The 17,575-nt window shown below is 41.4% G+C and overlaps 2 protein-coding genes across 2 annotated transcripts; both read right to left on the bottom strand.

The window, feature by feature from the left end:
* Positions 1–96: 96 nt before the first annotated feature.
* On the bottom strand, positions 97–10,355 carry mief2 (mitochondrial elongation factor 2). The gene is made up of 8 exons (XM_031289446.2): positions 10,174–10,355; positions 7,711–7,870; positions 6,784–6,949; positions 6,208–6,299; positions 4,937–5,113; positions 4,645–4,808; positions 3,620–3,772; positions 97–2,481 (listed from the first exon to the last, which is right to left on the bottom strand). The coding sequence occupies exons 2-8, from the start codon at positions 7,846–7,848 to the stop codon at positions 1,977–1,979; spliced, it is 1,395 nt and encodes a 464-aa protein (XP_031145306.1). The 5' UTR covers positions 7,849–7,870; positions 10,174–10,355; the 3' UTR covers positions 97–1,976.
* Positions 10,356–11,880: 1,525 nt separating this feature from the next.
* On the bottom strand, positions 11,881–16,853 carry alkbh5 (alkB homolog 5, RNA demethylase). The gene is made up of 4 exons (XM_031289128.2): positions 15,466–16,853; positions 15,297–15,377; positions 15,065–15,190; positions 11,881–13,266 (listed from the first exon to the last, which is right to left on the bottom strand). The coding sequence occupies exons 1-4, from the start codon at positions 16,185–16,187 to the stop codon at positions 13,107–13,109; spliced, it is 1,089 nt and encodes a 362-aa protein (XP_031144988.1). The 5' UTR covers positions 16,188–16,853; the 3' UTR covers positions 11,881–13,106.
* Positions 16,854–17,575: the final 722 nt, after the last annotated feature.

Here is a 17,575-nt window from a genome sequence, read left to right as displayed (position 1 = left end):
GCTGTTGAACTGTATTGCGTTGAACAAACCTGTCAGGGTTACATATAAACCAGTACAAGTTAACAGTAAAAAAACTTGCACCACTAAGGCTAAATGTATAAATTAGGAATGATTTAATGAATGAAAACATCATAATACAACTACAAAAAGCTAGCCTCATATCGTCTGATAAGTTTCAGCACTTTTAAGGATAAGCTCACATTTTTTTTCAGAATGAGGACTGAAGATTTTGTTCCCCATCACTTATATTGAAATCTTTAGGAACGGATCTCCTCTCTGCCAGCATGCGGGAGGAATTATTACAGTGATCAATAACTAATTTAATATACATGTACATGTATGGGCATGAGAGTATTATTTTAAGACACATGTAAACTGAAATGACTTACATCTTACATAAATCCATGTCACATGTTGGTAGCCATCCATTTCTGTTGTTATCAGGCTATCAGCTGTCGGTAACAGTTATCAGCTGGCTCTCACATGACATGATTTTAGCATTTTGACATTTGCATGAAACTTGTGCAAAACGTTTACAAAGTTGCATGACTCTCCTCATGGGGCGTTAAACACACTGATGAACAACACCGCACAGAGGATCATCGGCTGCACCCTCCCCTCCCTGAAGGACCGTTCATCTATTCATCCCGCTGCCTCAGCAGAGCTAAGGCAATCATCAAAGACTGCTCCCATCCTACCTACCCCCTGTTAGACCTGCTGCTCTCTGGAAGGCGCTACAGGTCAATCAGGACCAGGACAAATAGACTCAGGAACAGCTTCTTTCCACAAGCCATCACCACACTGAACACACACACACACACACACACACACACACACTCACTAGCACCCTCCCCGCACGCACGCACACACATTCACACCTTCACATACGGACCATGTGCAATAACTAGTACTTTTAGTGTGTATATTTCTTTCTATTTTATGATTGTTGTTTTACTATTTATTTCTTGTCTTTATGTTACTGGGTGAACTGCTGCTAAAAAATTTGTTGTTCATTTGTACAATGACAATAAATCTTCTGATTCTGATATAAAAACGTTTAACATGAAACACCGGGCTGAGACATATCTTTGTGACACTCGATTTTCAAGTTTGAAAACAATCATTTCGAGGCAACTGAGCGAGAATCTAAACAAGTGTTTTAATTGTTATTAGCAGTTTCACGCTTCAATCACAGAAAATAATTTTTAACTGAAGAAATGGCCACAACATTCATACGGTATTTAAAAGCAACTGCATAAAACTGTTAGGCAACTTTAATCATAATCTATAGGGTTATTACCCAAACAACAGACTGAACACTAAACAAGACAAACAAAATACTGCACACTTTAACCTCCAGTATGATCAAATATACACTTGGCATTAAATAAGTCCAATTCAGAGACTGAATGGTTTAATAAGTGCATTAAAAGCTGTTGGTTTTCAGCAGGTCGTTCATTTTTCTGCATAGTTAGAATATATTAAAAGACATATAGGTAACAATGCAGAGCACACACTATCAGTAGAGGCTAGAAAGAATGAATGCACTTCAGCAATAAACTGTCCTCTACTACTGAACTGTATGTGACCATGCTGACCATCACTCACTCCCTGTGAAAAATAATCACGCAAACTTAAATGCACACTTGGCTGTGGCGTTATGTCAGGCACATCCTGAAGCATCGTTTCAAACATCTTGATAAACACTTCCTCAGCTCCTTTCCTTGGCACGTCTCCTTTCCTCGGAGTGATTATTTTAGCTTGATTATCACTTTCACATCTGCAGTCTCTCTGTAGCTTCTCCTCCTCCAGTTTAGACATCAGTCCATGGCGCCTGCCATTTTATCACCCCAACTGTACCCTGTTCCCTTGCATCAAAGCCGGATGGAGGGGCTTACCAAAGAGTATAGACAGCGGGAAGAAATGTGTGTGTGTGTGTGTTTGTGTCAGAGCTTGAGAGATGTGTGTACAGACAGTTATATGAGCAATATTTCAGGCTCTGACACAGCGCAGTAGAGCATGAAGCCCATCTGGTCCACCTGGTCCTCCGACAAGCCGCTCAGCAGATTGACAGCTGGCTTGAAGTAACTGTGTAACGCCTCTTGTTCGAGGTAGCCAATCAGCTCTGTGATGCACTGCTGGAATCGCACATGAAGGCTGATCTCGGACCAGTCGCTCTCACTGTCACTGAGGTGCAGGATGAGATTGGCAAGCGGGGCGGCTTGAAGCGGCCGCAGGGCAGGGTTCAGTCTGCACGCAGCCTTGAGGATTTTAAGTGTGTGTCTGCGGTATCCGTCGTCAGCGGTGTCGAGCTGAGTCAGGCGCTGAGTCTCCCACGGGTAGAGAGACAGGTGCCAGGCGTTGACCCAGGGAGAGGTGAGCTCAGGCTGGGCGGTCAGAACCACGTCCCCCTCCCTCAGCAGAGGCAGCATGGAGATGAACAGGGACTGATCACTGCTCTCTGCCCGCTCATTTCCAGGCCTGAAGATTTACAACCGGAGAAAAACACACGCAAACATCACACAGGTGGATTGCATGTTTAAACTTGCATTCAATTATCTGTCTTTTGAGCCATTATTCATATAAACATAAAGTTTTAGAGAGAGAGAGAGTTTTTTCTTTTAGCATCCCGTTTACCCAGGGGATTTAAAGGGGTTAGGGGAAGGCCTTTACGCATTAGGGACACAATTTAGCAACAGATAAATGGGGTAAATCAACAGAAATGTTTCCAAATGAACAGCAGCTTACCACTAAAACGTAAAGAGTTTTAAAATGTTTTGGAAACTGAATTCAACACTTTAGACTGCATCGACTATTAATATTTGTGTCATCACTGCCCTCTAAAGGCTCTGACACACCAACCTGACGGCCGCCTGTCGGCAGAAAAGGCAGTCGGCTCGATCAGTCGGCTCCATTGGTCCAAAAAGTCCCCTGGAACACACCGAAGAGACGCCGACTTACGCATACGTTCTGCGTGTGCGCGAGACGTAATACGTCTCCATAACAGCAGGCGGCGCTAATCTGTATTGTTGCCCAAAAAATGAAAACCGGAAATGACGAAGGCGTCACGTGGGTCTGGCTTCTCCCGAATTCCAAAGCCGACCATAACGGCAGCTCGTTCGGAATACGATCTCGTATTTTACGGAAATAGTTCACCGAAACGTGTTTCTGAAAACATTTTAAGTGAGAAATAGGCCATGCAGAATCTGTCTGTCTGTTTTATTGATCGACAAAGGTCAGTTTGAAAGATTTTCGTCAGATTTTGAGAGGCGTTCGTCACGCTCATCCCGCTCGTCATTTCCGGCAAGTGTTTTAACAAGTGCACTGATTTGCTAGTCAAGGGCTAGCGCTCCACCAATCAGATTGGTCATTGAGTCCGACTGCCCACTGGCCGACTCAACAAGTCAAATCGGCCCAAATTAAAGCCGACGGCTCCTCCGACTGACGACGGCACGGAACACACCGAACAGACTCGAGTCACCGACCTCGCCAGACTGTCTGACGGCGATAATCGGGTTGGTGTGTCAGCGCCTTAAACTTCAATGTGTAACCTCTAATGGTGCAAAAAAACTATTAAAAACCAAGCGCTTGAAAACAACAATAAAGAACAGACACACACCGAATCTCCAGTTTTAGCTCCGGTCCTCCCAGTACAGGTCTGACGAGACAGTCCAGAGTGCTGCTGATGGACGGCCAGTTTATAGTTTCCATGACAGCTTTACTAAACATGTTCACAACAGCTTCTGCAGACAGGTAACCACCCACCAGGTACCTACAAGACACGAGAAGAGACTGGTTTTAGCGGATGACTCAATTTTCCTGGAGAACGTGCACTCACATACCTTTAGCTGTGATTAAGTAAGTCTATTACTGCTGCTTCAATGTTAGTAAGTTACAAAGGCTGGTGTAAAAAGGTAGCATCACCCTTTACGCTTACGCTGCTGAATACCGTTGCTCGATGATGATTTAAAACTAAATCAATGAGCTGACAGAGTCTAAACAGCCATGGATCTGAAGAGTTGGATGACATCCGTGGTTTCATCACTGACACCTCTTTTATTACACATTTCAATCTGATTCAACGTGAATATAAAAAAAGTATTGATTAAGGCTTTTTAAGGATCCCTTCTGTGAATATCTGGAATGTAAATGTAAAATAGTTTTAGTTGGAGCAAAAACAATTAGTCGATTGACAGAAAAACAATCGGCAAGGATATTGATAATCGATTAATTGTTTCAATACATTTTCAAGCAGAAATAATGAAAAGAGTCACTCAAATGAGAGATTTGCAAAGTTGTGATGGGCCCTTCATAGACTAAACGGTTAATTGAAAAAAAAAAAAAAGTCAGCAGATTAATCAAAAATGAAAATGATCGTTAGTTGCAGCCCTAGTGTTAGTTATTTACTGATTTACATGCAAGACATGTTGGCACACTCATTTTTCTGACGATCACTTCTGCATTATTTGCAGTAAAAACACAATTGTTGCTAATTAGCGGTGATAATTATTAAAACTAGTTACACCAACTGACCCGATTAATTTATATAGACACAAACACCTAAAAGTCCAGGTTGCCTGACGATAAAAATAATAATAATAATAAAAAATATATATATATATATATTTTTTTTTGTGCCATCACCTGTCCCAGTAGCTGCGCCCTCTGGGAAAATATTCCAGATTGACCCGGCGGACCATCCAGTGCAGCGGGTGTGTGAGCAGCGTTTCCTCTCCCGGGATGAGACGCCACAGAGAGGCTTCCAGCTGTAGAGGCACCAGCAGACATGCATGGTCCGCGCTAACCACCTAAACACACACAGAAATAAACCCAGGTGGTATTTATCTAATACTGTGCCATACGACATCACTGAAGGGGAAAACACGTTATCTAAAAGTGTACTATCAGCCAGAAAGAGAATACATTGTGTGTGTACCTGCAGGTCATCCAGTAGAGAACCTCCGAGGCTCATTTCTCCCAGGGGCATGTCAGGAAGACGGCTGTGCAGAAAGCCCTGGATCTCAGTGCAGATGTCCAGAGCTTGAGACTGAGCCCTCTGGACCTCATGTGGAGTTAGTGCTGCCCTCGTGTGATAATACTGCTGCAGTCGCTCCTAAACACATTTAATACGGTTTTCCAATGATACAGTGCTCAGGCAGACAGCTACTGTACTATGACCATGTATGTGCATCCTTCAGGGAGGCACAACCACTTGGTTGCCGAGATAACAACTCTAAATATGAAGTTAACAAAACAGTTTGGGAGTTTCATACTTCTACTGGGAATGCATACAGCTGCCTCTTGAGTAGTGTAATATTCAAAGTCATGTTGTGCCTCTAAGCAGACTTAGGAACTCTGACAGCATGATGCTTTGCCAGTTAAGTTGCTGCAAGGAGGTAAAGTAGTAAACAGCAATAACAAAAAAACATACTGGGTGTATTCTGTTACTGCTGCTTAAGAAGCATTATCAATCAAACAATCAATTTTATTTGTCACATGAAAATCGTACGAGGTATAGTTTTTTAGTTTTATTAAAAAGGTGAATAATCAATCATGAAAACAAGTGTGGTTACTGCATTATCAGTTAAATAGCGTATTAAAGCCCTACCCATGGCAAAACACGATGAAACAATGAAATGTATCGCTGATTCTGTTGTGGTTACTTTACATAAAAGTCATTTAAAATACAAGCATTGGCCAAGAAAAATCTAACTGAATGCTTTCTACAGTGATGCGGAATAGAAAATGAATATGCGAGATAACTATTTATAACAGATACAATTTGCATAAGCTTTCTTAAAAGGCAAATCCCATTGTTTCAAATCCCTTCTTATGTCCAGTCATGCGTTTGCGGCTGCTCTACTAACATTTTCTAACCAAATTGTTTCATGTAGCTCGTCCAGAACAATCCACAACATTTTTGCTTGTGTGGATGTTCTGCACACCAACTCAAAGCTGTTTTCATGCTTGTTTGACTTCTTCTGTACAGCCAGTGCACAAGCACACAGTATTTTGATAACGCAGGGCTCCCGGGGCTCTGTGCAGCCTAACCAGTGCATAACAATGCGTATCCCCTAAGCACTGCGCTTTACAAAACATGTTACAAACGCATAAATGAATGAGCCAACACTGAGCGAGCTCTTACAGCAGCTGCTAAGACTAAATGCATAATATATGCATTTTAGACCTCAGAGCCAAAATGCGTACCTGCAAACTGAGGACGCACAGCTGGAGCCTCTTGGACTTTGACTCTGGTTTAGACTCCAGAGAGGGCATCTGAGGTTGTTGGCACAGGTCAGCTGATTGAGAAAGCGATCAGAGGGCCACAATGATGATTAGAATACACACCTTATTATATACACGTCTATGTATTTTAGGGGTGGGGGGAAAAAATCTGCATGGTATCGCGATATTTTCCGTGGCAATACTGTATCGATACACAGACGCCAAGTATCGATCTATTATCATATGTGTGTTGGTCAGTTTATCTGTTTGACAATCCCATTTTGCAGCAATAAAATTGAAGTGAGATGAACAAACGGAGACATTTCTCTTTTTAGATGAAACAGATGTTGACAAAGTGACATAATTTGAAATTGGGAAAAATTTGAAGTTGGAAAAAAGGTAATAAATTGCAATATGTTTAAAATCGCAAGAATATGGTGTCGTGACATAAGTCTCGTGATGATATCGTATCGTGAGGTCCCACCCCTAATGTATTTGTGATATTTCTGTGTGTCTCATTTGCCTGAACACTTTTGGTCGCTGAGATGTAGCACATACCTTTCTGTTGTTTGGCTGCCTTGGCAACATGTTTCATCACCGCACCCTTTATGCCCTTCTTGATCAGTGTGGGGGAAGCAGAGACCAGACTCAACTCCTCCCAGCTCTCAGCCATCTTCTGCTCCACCTTTTCATCATCGGCTGCACGGCCTGCGCGCTCTATCAGCTTAACACAAACACTCATGGTCACACGCACTGCACTGCATGACTGATAATGCGCTGCCCAAATACAGAGTACATCCACTGCCATAATCCTGCAGGCGAACCAATTTAGATTGAAGAGGCACAAAGATAACCTCTGCCTCAAGGAAGTCTATTAACTACAGATTACATATTTTACATTACTGCTGCTGACCATTATCCAAATGCATTTTGACAAATTCCCTGTCGTCCAGGCAGCAGTAGATTTACATTTATTCCACTACCAAACAAAAATCAACTTAAAATGTATTTCATTTATTAAATGTATTTGTCAGCTTGAGTTGATGTTGATGATGTTAATTAGATTCCAGAGTCAGCTGCCAAACAGCAATCATTTTACCGAACAATACTCTGCCTAAACTCAGGCCATACTTGTGGATTTGACTACTGACCACATAGCTTGGGGATGCAGCAGACCTATTTGTAGTCTTAACAATGAGTAGTTTTGGTATGATATTCAACAAAACTTGCTACAAGTAATGAAAAAGCTGTAGGATGAACTGCCAATCTATAAGTAGACAACTAAAAATACAACTCAATGCACAATAGGTTTTTGAGTGCTAGCATAGCACTTGTGCATTAAAGATTCATGAAAAATCCAGGGCTTTAACATCTCTTTTTCCCCAGGTCAGAATTTCTGCAGTAATGAATTTCTCCAAATACAGATGAATGAAGAGTGCATGAACGATGCACTGATGTGGTACTAACAGCCTGAAAAACCCTCACCCGTTTCACTGCCAGTGTAGCAATTCCTAGCATGGCAGCCCCACCAACACCCAGAATCAGCCGGGCATTAGACAGCAGGAAGTCAATCACCATGGCGATGCCATCCTCTCCTCGCCTCCGACCGCCCTGGAAGTTCATTGCTTCCTTTTTTGTGGTTAGCCTTGGGAAAGGAGAACGCATAACAAAAATGTAACTGGGCAGAAAGTAACACAAGACATGACTGTCAGGTAGAGGGAAAACAAACTCTACCTGCAGCAGTCTTTATCTCTTGAAATCATGGGATGCAGCTAAACCTCCACATGAATGTTATGAAGTCAGAATAACCAATGAGATGAGCTGACAGGATATGCAGCAGAGTAATATTAAAATATGTACTGATAGGTGACAAATTTAAAGGAGAAAAAAAAATGAATTAATGAGTGGAAAAACTTAACAAATGCAAATGTCTTTATACCTGGCATGTGGGTCACTGGATGGTTTGATGAGTGTTAAAATACTGGAAGTACTTGACTGAGTGATCAGATCTCAACCCAAGTCAACATGTATGGACAGGTTGGTTTTGGACCGACGTGTTAGACAGCGCTCTCCATCACCAAAACACTAAAAGAGGGAATATCTTTTGGAGGAATCCTCCCTACAGCAGAGCTTCACTTGGAGAAACTACTGTATGTCAAATAGGAGAAGTGGTTTTTTTTTTAGCTTTCTACCCACTGCAGCTTTAAGTGTATTTTTAAAACAGGTCACTGATTCACTGTATTACGTTTTGCTGTTGACATGAAGAACTTTTTTTTATTATTATAATGCTGTATAGATTATAAATCCCCTTGAGGCAACTGTGTGATATTGGGCTATAGAAAAAAAAAAAAGAAAGTAACATTAATTAATATAATCTTCCCATCATTTGTAACTCTGTTGACAACTTCAGTTTTGGGAAACTAACCACTCTGCTGCTGTCTTTCACTGGCCTTAAACATAGACCTTAGACCTTTAACAACCATGACAAATCTTTTTTTTAGAAACAGGAAGCTCACAGAATAATCAGACATGATTATAAAAAGACTAATACTTATAAAAAGAGCTTTGGGAACCGGGCTGATTGTTTCTCTTGGCTGCTTCTGTGTCGGATGTTGATGGTAGATAGGCCTTTTTGCATGAGACATATTGGGCCTTTTTTGCAGGAGACCTTTTGACTTGTCATAGGAGGAAAATCACAGTTGTAATTAATAACATTAACAATGGTTTAGTTCCATTCTAGTGTCTTATTAAGCATTTCCAGTGAGGCAAATTGAATGCAGCCATCATTAATGTTATTAATTACACCTGATTTTCTATTAATGACAAAGTTTGGTTGGTAGAACAGCTGCCTTTCTAACCATTATGAAGGATAGTAGGAAGCTGCAGCGGCGGTGCATGTCTCTTTAAACTAAATCCAATGGTGAGGTTATTAACGATGGGAATGCAAAATATGAATTTGATCTGAGATCTGTGAACCAATCCTTAAAGCTCGCTCATTTGAGGAGCAGACACATATGTGACCATGACATAAACATAGTCCTATGCTTAGTTTGTACAAAACTTGAACGTGTACACTGGGCTCATCATATTTAGCTCCAGGCACCTGAGATCCAGAAATAGCCACCCACAGGACACACTGTGAACCATTTCAACCAAGTGCGTGTCGTCTCTTTTTGCCAGAGGTACAGGGTCCCAAGAACGGAGACACGCTCTATTTATAGACTCAATACATGCCACGAGTCACACCAGCTGGGTCAAATGTATAACGACCTTTTTAGTCAAGTTACAGCACAACAAATGTCTGCAGCACGTTCAGTCCTGCTGGGGCACTTTCAACGTCAGAACAGAGTTCACTTTTTAATGTTAGTGTACTTTCCATCAGGTCAAGCAAAGGACTCATGATGTGACAGATGACTTTTAGTAATGCATTGTTATTTCGTATTGAACTAGTAATACAATGACAGAGTTGTAACATTAGCATCATACAACCGCAAGGGGACAGGTAGCGTCTCTACATGGGACAGTAACAACGTAATCTTATTTTATACATAAAAATGCTTTGTTTGTACTGTTTTCTTTTGTGTTTGCTTATCTTGCAGTTATTATTACATGCCCCGCTCCTGGTTGCACTGCCGACATGTTTAGCTTAACACATTTACTTTATCATTCACCTGCTGCCATCCTCTCCAGTGTTTCCATAGTCTACAGATGTAACATTGTAACATGGCAGTTAGTAACGCAACACGATACATGTCCATTTAGCTAACCTAGCTAAATGACCAGTCGGCCAACTAATTATAGCCATTTTAGCAGCATGAAGAACAGCGTCAGCGTTAGTAAAGCTAGCCCATAGATATAAATATATATCTATGAAGCTAGCCAGCTGCTTAGTTAGCTACATTAGTAGTCAGTGACAGCTATCCCTCCACTACTGTTAAATATACTTACCACTCAGTGCGGAGAGAAATATAACAGTCCGACTCCACACCATTGGTGTTTTGATACAAAACGTATTTCGTATTTCTATCGTTAGGACACAGAGTAAATATAGCTAGCTAGCTAGTTAAACCAGCTAGCTACAGCTGCTGAATTCTTCTTCGTTCTTTTAGTGCGGTTGGCATTCAACGCTAAGGTGCAGCAGCGCCCCCATGAGAAGGTCCGGAGAAAACCAACCAACAATCATAATTTGAGTGAAAGGATCCATTGTTAGAGCTTAAACAACCAAAAGTACATTAAGTAGTAAAAACTTAGCTCCACCTTGACCAACAACATTAAAGCACATCTTAAATATGAATACATCAATTATAGTGATCCAATAATAAAATAGCATAACACTGACAGCACCCACTATGGGTAGGCCTACTTTTACTTTTGATACTTGAAATACATTTTGTTCCTAATACTTCTGTACTTTTACTTAACTTAAATTTTGAATGCAGGGCTTTTAATTTTACTTTTAGTGAATTATATTTTAAAGTGTGTTATTGCTACTTTTACTTAAGTAAATGATTTGAATACTTCTTCCACCACTGCCATTTAGGGACTGTTTAAGTGCTTTTGATCATATGATGTAGTCCTCATCAGCAAATTTAGTTTACTTAAACTTCATCTGCAAATTTCTGGCCAAACTCCAACAGCTTTCTCAAGGTCAAGAATAATCTTTGAACCTCTTATCTCAGAAACTCTTTTCCAGACATGCTGCAGATCGATTTGATTGCCAATCTGTCAATTCTAGTCTTTCTTCTTTTGTAGTCAAAACCCAAATTATGACAACCCCACAGCTAAAGCAACACATGCATTTATGCATTTGCTACCAAGACTTGATCAAATTAAACTTAAATAAGAAAAAGCAAATTAACGTTAAGCTGTCCCCTTTCATTTGTGATCCTTTGAATTTGTCATTTGTTTTACAATCTGTGTCGCCTTTGATTGTACAATTGAAAATATTTAAAAGCAGATACATTTTATGTATTTTCTTTATTGAATTATAAATAACTTTCTGGAAATATCGAGGATGCATAATATACAAACTTATATAACAATCAAAGAAATATTAGGGGGATGCAGAAATTGAATGGCAAAAGTGAAAATCGACACTTAATATGAAACTTAAATGAACATTAATCAATAAAACTATTCCAAAGCCAAAAAACATTACATTTTAATGACAGCCCGACTGCTCTACCAACAGTGTACCTTCCTGCTCGGAGGCCTACAAGCATGACAACACATTCAGTAAAGGAGGTCTAAACTGAGGCAACTGGTGTGTGAAATCCCCTCAGGATGAGTTTAGTGAAGACCCTGAGTGATTTAGAGATGATATGGGCCCAAAATGGACAGAAAACCTAGAACAAGCCAGGGTTAATATACTGTATTGGTTTCACAAAGACACTTACTAGGCATGTCACTGGTTCCCAAATTCCGAGTGAAATTATATTTTAACTGAAAAAATAAAAAGAAACTAATCTCTGATACTGTGGCCAGTTATTTGCTTGATCGTTTAAAATAGGTCAACTTTAATATGACTCCAGCTGGATCTCTAATAACATAAGAGTAAGAAGACAAACTCCAGTTTGTTGTTCCTCGGCCTGGTGCTTAAACAGCCAGCTTGGTTGAGGGACAACCCAACTTTAATTGAATGGCAGACCAACTCTGTGGAGACAATTTCAGCTTTATTTCAGTCAGCCAGCACCTTTTTAGCTTAAAAAAAAATACCTGTGTCCACAAAGTTAGTGTCCCGTTCTGTTTGGAGAGCTCCAGTATTTGCCTCTTGCAGACTATTACTTTTAACTTTTGCAAACACGTTCACAACTGTAGCGGTTCCGAAAACTATGAACACAACCCATTCTGTTTTTATAAAGTCATTTCTCCTCTGAACAGAGGTTATTTTTGTTCATGTGTAACTCCAGACTAACCTAACAGTGAACTAATACACACCTCTGCCAAATATGGCTGACTGGGAGCAAGAAACAAATTTATCTGTTTACACAGCAAATTTCAAGGACAAATACATATGGAAATTGAGTTTCTTCTTAGCCGCATGTTAAGACACAAGTTAAACAAGACATAATAGGGCTGGTTTTGTTCTGTCTGACCCAAATATCACCAAATTTAAATGAGGAAAACTCTGATTTAATACAGAATAGCAATAACGTGGCCTCTGTCACTACAACAAGCAACTTCAAACTGAAACCGGAGTGTAAAACAAGTTTTTCATCACTCCATAAAACATCAGTTTAGTCAATGCACCAGACTGTCACCTCCACCAAGATGAGCCACACAGCAGAATCAAATCATAACAGAGAAAACGTGGCTGCACATCTGTTGTTTCAACTTAAAACAGGGACGCAGAAGTGAACAAAGATCTGGGATGGCACAGTAAAGGTGAAGATCAGAAACGTAGGTGCAAAAAAAACCAAAAAAAAACCATGTTTCTTTCTGCATAAAACTTCCCCCAATCAAAGATTATACAAACATATTGTACATTATAACAAGTTAGATTACAGCTCAGCTTTTCTTTTGTACAAGTCCATACATACATCTTTCTTTTAGCTCTTGCAGTCTGTACATCATTACAAAAAAATACATGCCATTCTGAAGTATTTATGGACATAGAAACAAGAAACGTTCAATTAAAAGGTAATTTAACAACAGAGCCCAACTGTAGTAAGTAACTTGAGGTTCTGTAGTGTGTAGCAAAGACACCAGCTTCGTCTGCCAGAAACAAACGATTGAGACTCAAATCAAATTGCAGACAACATGATGACTGGGCTCCTTGTGCCAGACTAAAACTGGAGCGGGAAAATGATGATCATAGAAAGTTACAATACTGAAATACATAAAAGAATGGGTATATTTATGTGTACATGTGTGAGGAGTGCTCAGTGGCGTCTCATTTTGACTTTGCGTCCTGAACTCTCCCGGTGTTTGTTGGAGTCTTGACCACGTCTCCTGTAGTTCTCGGAGCTGATGCTGCGACGACGGTGACGGGAGTGTGACGGATGTCTGTTCTCCTCTTTATCCATCTCTAGTACCCTCGGCCTGGTGGACAAAGATTGAGATACCAAGTCAGATTTGGATCCTCATGTATCACATGCAGATTGATTGTACACCGTTTCATCGTTGCAACTTACATGACACCTGCTCAAGAGGAACACAATAGAACATTGTTACAGTCTCAGATATCTCCTTTGCACGAGTGTGTCTTGAGCCCTTTTCAGACATGCAATATGCAACAATACTGGCTTCATCAATCTGTTGGAGTGATGGCTTTTTGTCATTCAGACATTTGACCTTTAAGTTAATGTTCCTCACGGCTTCATTCAGACAGCACATTTACTGGTGTGTGAGAGGGAGCAGAGAAAGCAGTGAGTTAAAAATGTTACGATAGCGAGAAAGACGAGGGTTGTCTGTTCTTCCACTGGCTGCATCACTTTTGGATTTTCAATTATTTTGCCTTTGAAGTCTTAATTAATGACCACTGTGGGCGTGAGGGACGCTTCACTCTCAGTCAATCCACTGATACATTCTCACATCAGTCTCATCATTTAGTATTATTAGAGAGAGAATTCTGCTGCCCGTTTTATAGACTGTATTTATATTGCACTTTTCTAGTCTTAACGACTACTCAAAGCGCTTTTACGCAGTACAGGAACCATTCACACACTGTGGCCGAAGCTGCCGTAGAAGGTGCCACCTAGGGCTGCACAATTAATCAAATTTTAATCACGATCACGGCTTCCCACGATCAAATTAACATGATCGAGCGATATTTAAAATGCTGCATTTCGTTCATAGAACGCTCTTTATCAAAGTTTTTTTCAAATCTCCGTAAACCACTCTCTGATCACGTGCCTCCATGAGCCAATCAGAGTTGTTCCCTGCACCACGCAGCTTAGTTTAGATGTAGACAGTCAGAGGACAGAGTAACGGGAGGAAAATTCCACAACAGATAGCAGTCGGTCATAAGTCGTCACGAGGTTTACCAGTTTACCAGTAAACGCAACATTTTGTCCCATATGTGTTGTTTTTCAGACAACAGCAGTGACCAGTGCTAGTTTGAGTTTTTTAGCTCATAGCTTTAGCGGCAGACTGTTGTACGTCCTACTGTTGGAATCCTCTACAGTGAAATACAGTCACACTACACCGTTTAGCTGTCAGCATTTTAGCCGTGTTTAATCCAGTTACTACTGTAGCTAACGGTAGGCTAACATTACCTGCTGTGTAACGTGTTATTAGTGTTTACTAGCGGGACATGCAGCGATGTTTCTGGTGCCTCTAACGTCTGTTTTGGAGCATCAGAGCGCAACGCAGACATTTAAGTGGCACCGTAATCCGCGTTGCTATTTCTTCCGGTAGATACCGGGCAGCGGTGCCCTATTGGCACCGGATTTTAACATGCGCCGTTAACGTGAACAGAAAATTGCGTTGCCTGTATCTTTTCACGGCAAACGCGCATGTTTGGAAAGCGGTCAACGACAGCTGAAATGCTCCTTCATAGTATCCTTCAACAAAGGAGGAATGTAGCACAATATGGATGTGAAAGCAGTTATAATTAGCCTATGTGACAATACAATTTGTTTTGGTTAAAATCAACAAATAATCGTGATCAATATATTGATCAAAATAATCGTGATTATCATTTTGGCCATAATCGTGCAGCCCTACCGGAGCAATCCCGGAAAGTGGAACACGAGGGATATAGACTACATCAGGTGCAACTATCCTCTGGCCTGTTTTTTCAGATTGACAAACTCACTAACTGCCCTAAGCCCCCTTTCAGATCAGGTCTTTTTTTTTGTTTTAGACCCATGAAGACCTCTACTGTGTGAGTGTATACCTGTGCGCAGCATCAGGCTCTGCTTTGCGATGAGAGCGTTTGGCTTTCAGAGGAGGAGGTCTCTTTACAGGAGGAGAAGAGCTCAACAGGCTGTCAGAGTCCAGTCGAGGAGCATCTGGCCTGGTCCTGGCAAATAAAAGGAGGGAGCACAAGGACAAAGGCATGGATCAGAGCGAGATTTCATACAAGATAATTATTTGATAAATGATGTATGTAATGTATGTTGACTCACTTTCTAAGGATGATAACTGCACGCCGCTCCTTGATGTCTTGGGGCCGGATGCAATGGGTAATGTCATCAGCAGCGTAGCCACTGAGAAAGAAAGATGCTATAAGCCCTTGGCAGACACACAAAAACAGTAATGCAATCAATGCTTGAAAGCAAACACAGTCGTAGTCACCTCAGTACTGTGACACTCCCTCTCCTCACAGGCAGGACAAACACCGGCTCTGACACCCGGATCGGTTTGAACTGGAAGCGACAGCCGAAGCAGAGCGCGCTGTCACTGAAGAAGGACACGGAGACGATGGGCCTTGCAAAGATGTGCTGAGGATCTACATGTGACACAATGCAGCCACCAGGTTGATAATCGTTGATGACTGCACTGTTGACAAACCCTTCTGGGACCACTCCACTAGACACCAGACGCTTGATCACCAGCTCATGCACCCAGTTTGGGATCTCATCCACTTCTCCTTTGCGGTACAGCCTCTCCTGGCCCGGTCCACGCTTCTCCAGCTGGGATCCATACGTGTAACCCTCCCCAAAGAAGTACTTGTTGCGGAGGGGCGCCCTGTCCACTGTGTGCTCACGGTAAAGTCCAGCCTCTCCTTTGGCAACCACGTCGTCGATCTTCTCCTCGATGAGGGCGCACTCCTCCGGTGTGAAGATGCTCTTCTGCAGGATACTGCTCTTCACCCGGCTGGCCTCCTGCTCACGGTGCTCCGCGCTGTCATCGCTGTGCTCATATTCATCGTCGTCGGACTCTCGGAACTTGCGCTTTCGACTTTTTCCGCTGCTGCCGTTACTCGTCCCGTCCACGTATTTATTTTTAAAGTCGTCTCTGTGTGGAGTCATGGATTTCAGCTTCTCCCTCAGGTCAGAGTATCCGCTGGCTGCCATGTCAGCCAAACCAATATGACTGGTGTAGTGCGACGTGAGCTCCTAGCTAACAGTTAGCATGTATCAGCGCTGCATGTCAGCACTGTTTTAACTGACTGGTTAATATGAACCGACTTGACGTCAAAGGGAGTCTTTGATGGTAGCTGTCGTTAGCTTAAGGGACCACTTAGCTGCGCACAGAAGTAACGTTAGCTAACAATAGCTTAGTTTCTCCGCCGTCCTGTGTGTGCATTTAAACAGCAGTCTGGTGTGAAACGTGACAATTTGTAGATGATATTACCAGATGCTAACAAACAAGCAGAGCTGTGATAAAGGCTGCGTCGACACTACAACACGCTCAGCCAGCGGAAAGGCTAACGATATCTACCCGAGCTGCTTGGCTACCAACTAGCTAGCTTAAACTAGCCTGGCTTGGTCTGTCCGTTGCCGCCTGGAAATACTGTCAAACCACGCAGCAACATTTCACGTCACCGTTAAATCCCAAACCTCGGTGCTCCAGAGACGTTTCCTCTTAGGTTTGAACTCCAAGAGTCCATGAAAAACATTGTTATATTCACACAAGGCTTTACCACGGTCAGTTTACACCATCGTCTCCAAGAAAAAGGCTGAAAATAAACTCGTGTAACCTGCAAGAGATAGGCGCATGCTCAGTGGTGACCTGGGAGGGACTGTCACGTGAACACTAAAGTCCATTTTAGGAGCCCTGAGGGCACGCGCAAGACTAGTGCTAATTTTGGGTATACGTGCAGTTTAGTGTCCCACATTCCCCATACAATGTCCTTAATGAATTATGAACATGCTAAACCACCTGTGCTACCTTAACCCTAACCTGTCTCAAATAAGACCCTCATCATTTGGGACATTCAGTTTTTGGAAAATAATTTGGGACACTAAACTGCACGTATGCCGATTCGGTAATGTGAATAAGGGTTTGTTTGGTGAAAATATATCTGAACATTTGTGCACAACTAACGCCTAACTGCTGGACATTACAACATGTATATATTTGTATGCATATGTATCTACTATACCTTACCTACATACCAATGTTTTGATTTTTAGCTGAAATTTTTGGTCAATTTGGTCTGGGTTATATAATTAACATATCAAATACTTTTAGGTTGTAGACTGTTGGTCAAACAAATAAGCAATTTAAAGACGTTGTGGACTTGTGTTGGCCATGTTTTAGGCCTGTTAAAAAAACTAATTTTTGATGTTTAATATACCACACAATTAATCAATTAGCAAGAAAATAACACACATTAATCAATAATTTTAAAAAGTGCCCATCACAATTTACCAAAGCCCAAACTGACACATTCAAATTACTTGTTTGGTCCAAAACCCAAAATATTCAGTTAAATATTATTAAGACTAATAAAACCAGC

The sequence above is a fragment of the Sander lucioperca genome, chromosome 4 (assembly GCF_008315115.2).
Source record: "Sander lucioperca isolate FBNREF2018 chromosome 4, SLUC_FBN_1.2, whole genome shotgun sequence".
NCBI classification, from domain to species: Eukaryota; Metazoa; Chordata; class Actinopteri; order Perciformes; family Percidae; genus Sander; species Sander lucioperca.
Note: the sequence above shows the minus strand (reverse complement) of the source record. Positions and strands in the feature narration are given on the sequence as shown.